The following is an 11,664-nucleotide window of genomic DNA, read 5'->3' on the forward strand; positions in this document are numbered from 1 at the left end:
CTTTTTTTTTAAGATTTTAAGTTAATTTCGTGCTATACTCACATAAAAGACGATTCAGTTTGCTCGCTCTATTTTATTTGTCCTGTGGTGCTTTCCTTTTGATCATGTACAATTCCAGTAAAACCCAAATATACGTCCTCGAGGAAATGAAAACGGAAAAGTAAGTTCAGTTTATCTGACAGGGCATTCCAGTCTAAAGCTAGTGTCTCAGTCCATGCGATTCTCCGGAAACATTCTCTGATAGACTTTACTATTCTCAATGTCTCGGTTGGACGAGGCTTTTTTCACAAGCACAGTGTTGGTTTTATGTTATACTGTGAAGTCAACTGGAGTTTTATTAACGACACGTTTATGAACAATCAAATGGTCCTCGTAAAAATTTATTGAAGGACATAAAAACATGCACGGCCACAGCCGAATATAGCCGCTGAAGTGGGCGAGTTTTCAAGCGAAGTATTCCCACCTCCCTATTTCCGTTTCTTTAAATCCATTTTATGAGAGATGTCCAGACTGTGTTTATTTGAAAGTGGTAGAAAGTACAATTTCTGTGCGCAATAGCGTTCTAAACTCACAATTCCATTTCAACGCCATAGTCAACTCTGAATTAGCATCAGCTCATATTACTTCATGATAAATTATCCCATGACATGGACGGTGAAGGAGAACATAAAAGTAAGGAAATAAGACTATACGTTGTGTGTTATTTTATGAATAATCAATGCTATTGAATGAGGGATGTGCAGAGAAATCGCAAGAACAGAGGAGCAGGCAAGACAGAGATAGATTACATCAGCAAATAGTGCCTTTACACGATCGTTGACGTACCTCGTGCTCTGATACAAAGCCACATACACACTTTCAGAATTGGTGACACACAGCAACTGAAAGTTATCGCGATTTTTTTCTTACCCTCTCAAAATATGCGATTAAATTCAGAAACCTACAGCTATTCCGAAGAGTATTGCTATCCCTGGACAGCTCGCGCATTGATCTACTGTGCAATTTTTGAGGGGGTAAATATAATCACGTGTTGCAGAATCGACCAATCGCAGCCGGTGAAGCTTTCAGAAATAATTACCTGGCTTGATTGTTCTATGGGTAGATAAAAAAAAGTACACATACACTCCATATAATAATCGGATGCATGTAAAAGAGACGGGAAACATCGTCATGTCGACCACGGGTCCCATAAGTAATTATTATGTGGATTCCTTGATAAACCACGAGAACGAGGATGTTCTGGCGACTCGGTTTTCGGCTCCTGGTTCACTCTCCTCCAGTCACCGTCCGACACCACTGGTACCGGAATGCGTGGATTATCCGTCTTGCAGCTTTGCCCCAAAACCATCCGTCTTTACAACTTCTTGGGCCCCTGTTCATTCGCAGTCATCAGTGGTTTACCATCCCTATACTCACCAACCTCATTTAGGGACAGATTCAAGGTACATGCGATCATGGCTCGAGCCAATCCCCGGCACTGTGTCCTTTCCCGGCTACCCAGCGAACAGCAGGCATTACGGACTGAAGCCCGACGCCTTCCAGGAGCACCGAACTGGAGAATGCCTTGGCTCGAACGGTAGGACGTACTCAGATTATCTCTACTGCTCCTCTGTCGACATCCGAGAAAAGTCGCAGCAGCAGACCCCATCGCCTGAGTCGGAGATCTTGGCTTCCGGGAAGCACAAAGACGAGAAGGCTGAATTAGACCCGAGTAAGTTAAAGCCATGTTTACAACCGGGTGGGAGCAGTTGGGATGCTACTACTTTTATTGCGGTCGCTTGGTGGTTGGCTGTCATCTGTCATAAAACTGAGTTTTACATTCTTTCATCTGCTTTGCTGTCCTCGACTGACTCAAGCCTGTTTAGAAGCTACCCTGAAGCTGAAAAGGCGAAGGCCATAAGATCGGGCTGTAAAATAGGGAGTGGGTTATAAAAATGCTATTGGCAAGGCAAGGCTAGCAAGATAGTGAATTTGGATGCCCGAACTTATTTACACCGTTGTTGAACATAATTGTATTTCTGTTTTTGTATTTTGTTACAATCACAATCATTATCATAATCGTAATTTTATGAGCAAAGTAATGCAGCGAAATTTTCGTCGAGGTAGTTTTGTTGTTTAGATGCCCTAACAAATACTAAAAACAAATTAGTACTCAAAACCAAGTTTTCCACTGTCAAGCGGGTTCAGATCTGCTTTGATGCACACGGATTATACCAGTTTACTCCTAATATTTTTAAAGAACATTGAACAGCAGCAAATTAACACAAATTTCATAAAGAGGTAACAGGCTGTTTATGTATGTCTTTGTGAAAAAAAACATTCCAGTAAATTTTAATGTCGTTTTACACGCTGTAAACCAACACGAAAAAACAAAGACAAAGGTTTTAAAAACTACTTGTAGAATGCAAGCAGCACTTTCGAGGACTTTGCAAACCGTTAAATAGCCCACTTGAACTGCAAGGCGTATTTATTTTATAGGCCTATAAAGCAAATAGTTACATTTACCTTTTTACAACACCATTACCAGACGACATAATGATTAGGTTTAAACAATAAAAAACAACAAGCTAACGATTATTATTCAAAGGGAAAAAAGGTCACTTTACTGTTAAATATCCAACAAACTATGATAGCCATACTCGTTACTAACCAACAAGTAATGGAAACGGCCTGCTTTCATGATAATCTATATGATAAGCTATGAAATGATATGAAGATATTCTAAACTTATTTTGTGTGTTATTTTGCAGACAACCCTGTGGCTAACTGGATCCACGCACGCTCTACAAGGAAGAAGCGATGTCCTTATACCAAATATCAAACTCTCGAACTCGAAAAGGAATTTTTATTTAATATGTACCTCACAAGAGACCGACGATATGAGGTAGCCAGAGTGCTTAACCTGACGGAGCGACAGGTTAAGATCTGGTTCCAGAACCGACGTATGAAGATGAAGAAAATGAACAAGGAAAAAGCCGACGGCAAGGAACAGTAGAACAAAATTGTCCTAATGTCAACGATCGAACAGATGGGCATATACAGGAGGTCTTAAAGGATTGCAGTCCTCTCTCTGTTGCACAGGAACAGCCAGGATTTCGTCGACACGCTTAAATTACTGTTGTTTCTTCACCCGACTACATTAATAAACATTACGTTTCACTGTATTTGTACTTCGAACATGTTTGGACTTCTATTCCATATGAGAGGAACCAGAGATAAACATAGTGGATGACACATGGAGAATATCTTGCGTCTCTTCAAAAAAGGGAAAACTAGGACCCTCCAACCAAGAGGGAGATTGCACCGAAATATGAACAAGAAAATACTTGAATTAGCTTGCTTTTCTTTATTTTTCATAAAGTAATTTATGACTTCCACGTGAATACCTGCATATTCTATGTGTTTTGTTTATTTGTAAGGCAGTGTAAAGATCTAACATTTTATTCGTATAAGCAAGTCTGTTGTCCAGAACCATTCGTGTTTGCGTCTGTAGGCCACTGGGATAGGGATTTTGATGTACCTGTATATGTATTTTGCATTCTTTAGCTTGTAAATGTTGGTTTCATTATATACTGTAGCTATATACAGATAAAGTCATTAACTTCATGTTCACGTGTTGGTGTGTTTTTCTGTTTATTTTGTTTTAATAAATAAATTATACGACTTCAGTTGTGATCACAAATGTAGAGTGAGTAGCTAATATTTTGTAACGGGAATAAGTAAGTAAGAAGCACGGCGCGTACGCCCTCAGCTCACATTTTGGCCTACACATATCTTACTCTACAGTGGCGTAGCACCAGCTTCAAGGAAAACAAAGCTCAATGCATTGGTTGAAGTAATCTGTAAAACACGCAATTACCTGGGCAGGTTAAGAGTTTTATTTTCATTGACGATTTTGTGATATTTAAATGTATCGCGTTAAGAGAGAAAATAGTAAATAAATAAATAAATAAATAAATAAATAAATAAGGGGAAATATACACGACACGAGTCCAGTAACCACTCGTTCTTTGAGCTGATCATACGATTCTTTTTCTGAGCAGTAGAGGAGTTGACCTAAAGCAGCAAAAGTAGTTGGGAAGTCTGCCCTTACTTTCTTATTTTGGATACCAGAAGAAGTATATTGTCGTTACAATTTTGCAACATTTTAATTGCGTACTGGGTTTCATGGTTAGCCCTGAAGCAAACTTCTAACATTTTTTTGCAGTGGTGGCGATTTACCAAACCTACATTGATTACATGAGGTAATTCTATGCAACGTGTGCAATATACAGTACAAACAGCAGCCTATTTTCATCTGTAACATCCTTTATCTTCTGATGCCATACAAAGATCAACGTCCATACACACTTTTACGGATAGAATTTCATTTTCTTTCTCCGGAGACCAAGAAGAGTGCGTGATTTTGACAGTTCGACGATTCTAGACGTTATTTCATGTACTAGTATCAGGACTGACTTGAAGAGATTTACAGACAATGATCTTATGTCAATCAAATAAATGTCAAAACTAGTCCGGAATTTATTTGCCGGAATTGATTTCAGTAGTAGCCCACATCGCCTTCGGTTTTACGTACATTTTTGTGTTCAGCGGTCTCAATGTCGAGGAGAGAGCAATAATTCCCCACGTCTGGCATTGGTTTCCTGTAATCAGTTTAAATTACCTTTTTGTGGTTCTTAACAATACGGACAGGATGCCGAAGTTTCAAAGACCAATCCAGTGCGTTTCCGCACAGGACAAAAAAAATGCCAGTTTTACAACCCTGTTCGAGTTTGCGTTGTTTGTCTCAAATGCAGACGAACAAAGCAAACCTGGCTCACTGGCTAGACGTCTGGCCTAAATTACTTTATGGTTTAATGGACGGTGGTTGCGGACCTGTTCAAAGGGATACACCAGTGCATTTACGCCCGCTGGAAGCAACATGCGTTTCCCCACACCCCGAAACACAACAAGAATCCGCAACTAGAAATTCAAGGCATTGATTCACAAGACCCAAATCCTCAGTTCATAAGCCGAAATACACCGTTTGAAACAACTTTGAGTAATGTTTACGAGGAAATTGTAAAGAATTATACCACCAGGTATCAGGAATAGAGTAATTCATGGTCCCTTGGCTACTCTATAAATAGTAGGCTAAGTGATCATTCCAACTAATTTCGGACAGTTTTTGTCTTTCTTTCTTCTTTTTTTTTAAATCTGTATTCCATAAAATGTCTTTTAAATAATTCATTATTCTCCTGTAACTCTTCTGTAATATGGCTCTATCGGTCACTAGATGGCGCTATTGACTAAAGATTTGAGCAGTTGACGTCTTTGGGCCTACATAACCCACCAGGATATGAGTGTTGAAAAGAAAGGCAGCTTTCGTCATCAATCACAGTTTGGGCTAAAATAAGACTCCGGCGTCAGCACTCTGGAGTACTGAAACAGCCCTTATAGTGTCCTGTTTATTATTATCATCATCTACAACGCCTTCCATCATTCTCAATTGTCAAAGGCAGTGTCATTTAATACCACACAGTTGTGCCACGATTTTGCCAAAAAAGATAACCAAACAAATATAGCAGGGCAGTGTTTTTCACTGAACAGGTTTGCACAATACAGTGTTACTAACGGTAAAGTATAAAATACAGAACATTTATTGCCATAGCATTTAAATGATATAACCGGTTAAAACGCTATTTTCTTTTACTTTGCTGATAAGCTATCGCGTCTTACGCGCAGTGCCAGAGTTTCTTGAACTGAAAAGATCTAATTTTTACAGGAATCACATAATTTTTCATCATACAATTTACATTATTATTATTATTATTATTATTATTATTATTATTATTATTGTTATTATCGTTGTTGTTGTTGTTGTTGTTGTTGCTGTTATTATTGTTGTTTGTTGTTGTTATTGTTGTTGTTATTATTATTATTATTGTTATTATTATTATCATTATTATTATTATTATTATTATTATTATTATTATCATTATCCTTGTTGTTGTGTTTGTTGTCGTTGCTGCTGCTGCTAGTGGTGGTGTTGTTTTTGATGGTGCTATCATTGTTTTGTTGGTCTTAGTAATGTTGTAGTAGGATTGTTAACATATTTATAAGGACAGCAAATGTTTAAAAAAGTTAAAACCAGATATTAGAATGGTAGGACGTTTCATTATTTAATACACAAACAAGAAATTCAGTCAGCACAGCAGAGTTTCCAAGAAAACAGTCGACGAACATTTATGGCCTGTGACAAGTCTATAAATTTCCCTTTCGTCTTTTATGTTTTACTATGACGTGTAAAAATGGTCAACAACACCACAGAAAACAAGCTTGTATTTTGGAAATGCCTTAAAACATCGCCACTGAAATGTTTAACAGTATGTTAGTGGAATAACAATGTATCTTATACGCGTTTTTATTGACTCAGCGCAGTAGATTAACAACTTTTCAGGAAAGGTTTAAGAGGGTCAGGGCATGCTTACATATACTCACAAGCTACACGTGTTTGTATTTGTTAGCGTAATAGATATACAAATGTATCAATATAACAACAATATAACAATGGCACCACCACCAACAGCAGCAACAACAGCAACAACAACAACAACAAAAATAGTAATACATTTTTAGTACAGCAAAAAAAAAAAAATAATACATAGTAGATATTTTACTTTTCAACGCATTAGCCTACGCCCACCGTAGGAATCAGTTCTAACTCTCATGAATTAAACTTAAAGTTGTGTTGTGGTATTGTTATCAGCATTGGTCGCACTGATGTTGTTCATGTTGTAGGATGCAAGAAGTTGATGCGCGATCGTTTCGAGAGAGAATGAGGCATAAAACTTCCGGCTTAACAGAAACTGATCAAACCGGGCTATATTAATGTCCAAAATTTCACGAGGGATAAAGAAGCTCTACTAAACTATTTATACTATATTTTGTAATCCAATAATTAGATTACTTCTTAGAAATATTAAGGTATGTTGTAGGCTTGTCTGAAGATAACGTGACACCAGAATCTCTGGACGGGCTCGGAGAAACACTCCGAAAATGTGTATGATTCATCGCTTTTCATGTACGATATCTTGAACGCTGCTTTTTCCTCAAGGTAGACGCCTGTGGCCGCTTAGGAAAGATGAGGAGGCGAGGCGAAGAGTGCGGTGGGGGTGGTGGGTACAAAAAGGAGGGGGTCATTGTAGTGGGGGTGGTTGGGTGGGAAGCTAAAAAAAAGGGAGAGAAAGCGCTTGTGACTCTGCCGGCGGAGCTAGCCTGCTTTAACCTTATCATATCTACCGTACACGCCATGTTTTGAGGCTGCGAAACGAAAAAGGTTGACGTAGAGAGAGAGCGAGAAAGTCGAACAGAGGAGAGTTGAAGAGGGCTGCCTGAGATTGTCCAAAGGGGCAGCATTTCTCCATCTAGTTCCGGTTGCTCTGTGCTGTATGCGCTTTGGAACTCTAACAATAGGGCGCCACCACAACGAAAAGGACTTATTTTTTCCACCAAGAAAACTCTTTTTAATGAAAGCTAACCATGAGCTCCTATTTTGTTAACCCTCTTTTTTCCAAGTACAAAGGCAGCGAAACATTGGAACCAACTTATTACGACTGCAGGTTCCCACAGAGCGTTGCCCGTAGCCACACGCTTGTATATGGACCTGGAGCGGCAGCACCGGGATTTCAACATCCGTCCCATCATGTTCAGGACTTTTTCCACCATGGGACTACGGGTATATCCAACCCTGGATATCAACAAAACCCCTGCGCATTGGCCTGTCATGGAGACGCAACGAAATTTTATGGATATGAAGCTCTGCCCAGGCAACCGCTTTATGGTACCCAGCAAGAAGCGAGCTTAGCGCAGTATCCAGACTGTAAATCGTCCAATAGCTCTAACACCGGAGAAGGACAAGGCCACTTAAATCAAAACTCCTCTCCCAGTCTCATGTTTCCATGGATGAGACCCCACGGTTAGAACAATTTTGTGTTCTGTTCAACTAGCCATCCTTGTGTTTGTGCGTGTGTGTGGGTGTTTGTATGTGTGTGTGTGTGTGTGTGTGTGTGTGTGTGTAAACATACACATATATATATACACATACATACATACATACATACATACATACATACATACATATATATATATATATATATATATATATATATATATATATATATATATATATATATATATATATATATATATATATATATACGTGTGTGTGCGTGTGGCAGTCCGTGAGTGTATCTGTCTGAATTTATCTGAGAGATATTGGTGAAACGTAAAGCGGGATCTGTGTTTAAGCTCTATTTACACGTTCATTTCTAATACTGGTCATGACATGCTCTCACGTATCCAGACCTTACAGTAAGACACGTCAAATGCGGCTATCATCACAAACACACTTACTCCCTAGCTCCCCGAACCCACTATCGACTTCGCCGTGCAATCAACGTCTAATTGTAAAACGAAGTGCATTGATTTGACAGCATGTAGTGTTGCGGGAGAATGATGATTCATTATCGGACTCACGGTTTTAGAATGCCAGAGGAGCCCGCACAGGTTGTACAGGGTTAGTCTGAGGTACAGTTTACCACAATTCTGCTAAAATCACGAGACTGCTGAGAGAGAATACAGTTGTGATGTAGTGTACTTTGCAATAGGTCAACATGGCAGGACGTCATGTAATCTGTTTATGATCAGTGCTCTGCTGCTCAGTTGTTTTCATTGGAGTGAAGCATCAGGCTGTTTCACTAGTTTTCAGGGAACAGACTAATTTTTAAATGTATTTAATTTCTTTCAGACACTAGGTAAGCCTACTAAGGCAAGTTCCATTTGAACTTTTGAGCAATCCTGCTTTTAGTTAAAATGCTGCTTGTTATTTTGACCAAGGGTTAAAGTTTTTTTAATCCTTCTGACTGTGGTCAGAGGCTGCAGGAGACATTCCACATGCGTATGTGTGCGTGTGTGCGTGTGTGCGTGTGCCCGCGTGTCCGCGAGCGCATGCTCGTGTGCGAGTCTACGAAAATAAGAGAATGTTGCTGAATAAGCTGTCAAGGTGTATGTGTTACGGCACCATTTAGAAAGAACGCCTTGTCTAGTTCTAGACAAACTATTTTTACGCAAAAATGTTAGCTGGCTGGGCAATTCACGACTTGCGTTATGCATGGAAATCATAAGATTGTGGGCCGTGTAGTTCTCATAATCATACATGTAGGTGCAGTTTATACCTTATTACAAAATTATACAAATTATTACTCAATTTGGACAAAAAATAAAGCTTAGTCAACATATGAGTTTTTCCAAGAACACAAAAAACTATTTGTCAACGCACGGCAGTCTCACTTCAAACCCATTTTCACATGAAAATATCGTGTGTGTGTGTGTGTGTGTGTGCGTGTGTGCTTGTGCGTGTGTGCGTGTGCGTGTGTGTGTGTGTGTGTGCGTGTGTGTGTGTAATATATATAGACTCTTCCTTACAGCTTTAACACTAAAAGGCAAATTCTAGGCCTCACGTTTTTTTTGAAACACTGGTTTCGCTGAGGTTAAAATATAATAAAATAAAAAATGAGAATGTGACTCGAAAATATGAATCAACATTTCTTCTAAAAAAGTCAATAAGTTAATGAATTCCTTCTACCTATTTCATATTCAAGCCCCTGGAAGACGCAACGGAAGGCAGACGTACAGTCGTTACCAAACTCTTGAACTGGAGAAAGAGTTTCTCTTCAATCCGTATCTCACGCGCAAACGGCGAATTGAAGTTTCTCACGCATTGAGCCTCACCGAACGTCAGGTGAAGATTTGGTTCCAGAACCGGCGGATGAAGTGGAAAAAAGAAAATAACAAAGACAAGTTTCCGGGGCAAAGAGGGGAGGCCGAGGCGGAGGAGGAAACCAACGAGGATGGTGAAGGAGAAGAAGGGGAAGAGAAGGAAACGGAAGAGAAAGAACAGAGCAAAGAATGATTTTATGGTCTTTTATGGCTATATGGCAGAAGAAAGAATGAAAGGTCTTGAGCGCTGGTGAAGGGAAAGAAAGAGACAGAAAGCGCCAATTATACTGTCACCTTTGGATCAAAAAGTGAGAGAATCCAAAACAAACAAACAAACAAACAAACAAAAAACAACTACAACACAAGCTCTTTTTACGTCAGTGAATGTGAATCTGTTCCGTTGATAAAAACGTGACAAAATAAGTTCGAACACAAGTTTGGGAAACAGATGTATAGACTATATATTATAATATTTCTCAGACTAGGAACTTCAAACAGCATGATGTCTGGAATAACAATTATATTACTTTAAAATCGACCTGGTGGTGTAGATAAAAAAATTAACCGAAGTGGCAACTAAGACCTTCGAAACTTTTACCTGAATTTTCACCTGATCACTTATTGCGGCATGTGTATACAATTGAAAAGCTAAAGATATGCCTAAAGATCTCAGATTGTCACACACAGATTGTTACAATGTACAGGAAAACATTAATGTGTTGAATTGGTGTTTAGATGGCCATTGGAATATGACTATGTTGTATTGCCACTTCTGGACGGAATGGAATTGAGTTGTCTAGAGTAGCCTTGATATTCTGCATATAAAACACGTTCTCTATTGATTAGCCTCTTTAATTATAATCGATTGTTAATATTAGTGGTGAATGGGAAAGAACACATTTTATAACGTTTAATTACTTTACCAGAGATTGCAATCGTTTGAAAATCTTAAAAGATGCTACCTAAACCTGGGAAATTTGCAATATAGATTTTTAGATAGAGATTTCGTAAGATTTTGTTTTCTATTGGAATTTAAAACCTAAGTTATATAAGTTCCCATATGAACACTTCGAATGAATTGTCTTTGGAAGACAATAAGCTCAAAGCCAAGCTTTCAAGTTAATGAGACTGTACTTTAGCACTACCTAATTAAGCAAAGCTTTGTCAGTACAATACAATTACTTCTCCACATTAAGGCACTGCTTTGTTTTAAATTCACAGACTTCCCCCAACAACTAAAACTGCCTATAGAAAACGCACATTTATGTATAGATCATCAGACATGCTACAATTATTATTCTACTTCATTAAAGGAGATTGTTATTTTAACGTGCTGGTGTTAGAGTAGACTTCAAATTGCACTGAATATAATCTTTATGTATGTCTTGTAATAACTTGCTGTTAACAATATGCTCGTTTGTTTCCCATGTGAAAAGACGGAATTGTGTGTTTCCACGCCATTGTTGTTAACATTAAAAGAAAAAATAAAGGATGTGGCACATTTCTCGGCTGTTTCATGCGTGGTTGAAATCTCCGAGTAGGAACGGCAGAATACCGGCCTGGTCACAGCGCGCGACTAAAACAACAATAGCATCTGCACATACTGCTATTGTTACAGTTACTTCTACCACCAGATAATTGGAGCTTGTTCTAAGCGGGCGCTGTTTAAAGCTTGGGTGCTGAACGCCAACATTCTTAATTGATTTTGGGATTTAATTTTTTTTTCAGGTTATTTACTGGAATTCAACATTTAATAGGCCCAAGTCAAGCACATAATAAAATTTTTAAAAAAGAAAAGAAAAGAACATGTACAGAAACTTAACTATGGCCATTTCTTGAAGACCATTAAGAACTTTTCTGCCGCTCGAAACTTAATTACTTCCTCCAATTAAATGTAATATATCA

The 11,664-nt window shown here is 38.6% G+C and overlaps 2 protein-coding genes across 2 annotated transcripts; both read left to right on the forward strand.

The window, feature by feature from the left end:
* The first annotated feature begins 1,140 nt into the window (after positions 1–1,140).
* Positions 1,141–2,995, forward strand: hoxc9a (homeobox C9a). The gene is made up of 2 exons (XM_030768268.1): positions 1,141–1,711; positions 2,751–2,995. The coding sequence occupies exons 1-2, from the start codon at positions 1,141–1,143 to the stop codon at positions 2,993–2,995; spliced, it is 816 nt and encodes a 271-aa protein (XP_030624128.1).
* Positions 2,996–7,521: 4,526 nt separating this feature from the next.
* Positions 7,522–9,952, forward strand: hoxc8a (homeobox C8a). The gene is made up of 2 exons (XM_030767483.1): positions 7,522–7,957; positions 9,642–9,952. Exons 1-2 carry the CDS (start codon positions 7,522–7,524, stop codon positions 9,950–9,952), a joined length of 747 nt encoding a protein of 248 aa, XP_030623343.1.
* The last annotated feature ends 1,712 nt before the right edge of the window (positions 9,953–11,664 follow it).

The sequence above is a fragment of the Chanos chanos genome, chromosome 3 (genome assembly GCF_902362185.1).
Source record: "Chanos chanos chromosome 3, fChaCha1.1, whole genome shotgun sequence".
NCBI classification, from domain to species: domain Eukaryota; kingdom Metazoa; phylum Chordata; class Actinopteri; order Gonorynchiformes; family Chanidae; genus Chanos; species Chanos chanos.

Bases quoted from the DNA above. Each gene is read 5' to 3' on its own strand.
- hoxc9a (XM_030768268.1), top strand. From the start codon at position 1,141: ATGCATGTAAAAGAGACGGGAAACATCGTCATGTCGACCACGGGTCCC. The intron at 1,712-2,750 runs GTAAGTTAAAGC...GTTATTTTGCAG, and splicing joins GAAGGCTGAATTAGACCCGA to ACAACCCTGTGGCTAACTGG.
- hoxc8a (XM_030767483.1), top strand. From the start codon at position 7,522: ATGAGCTCCTATTTTGTTAACCCTCTTTTTTCCAAGTACAAAGGCAGC. The intron at 7,958-9,641 runs GTTAGAACAATT...TTCATATTCAAG, and splicing joins TCCATGGATGAGACCCCACG to CCCCTGGAAGACGCAACGGA.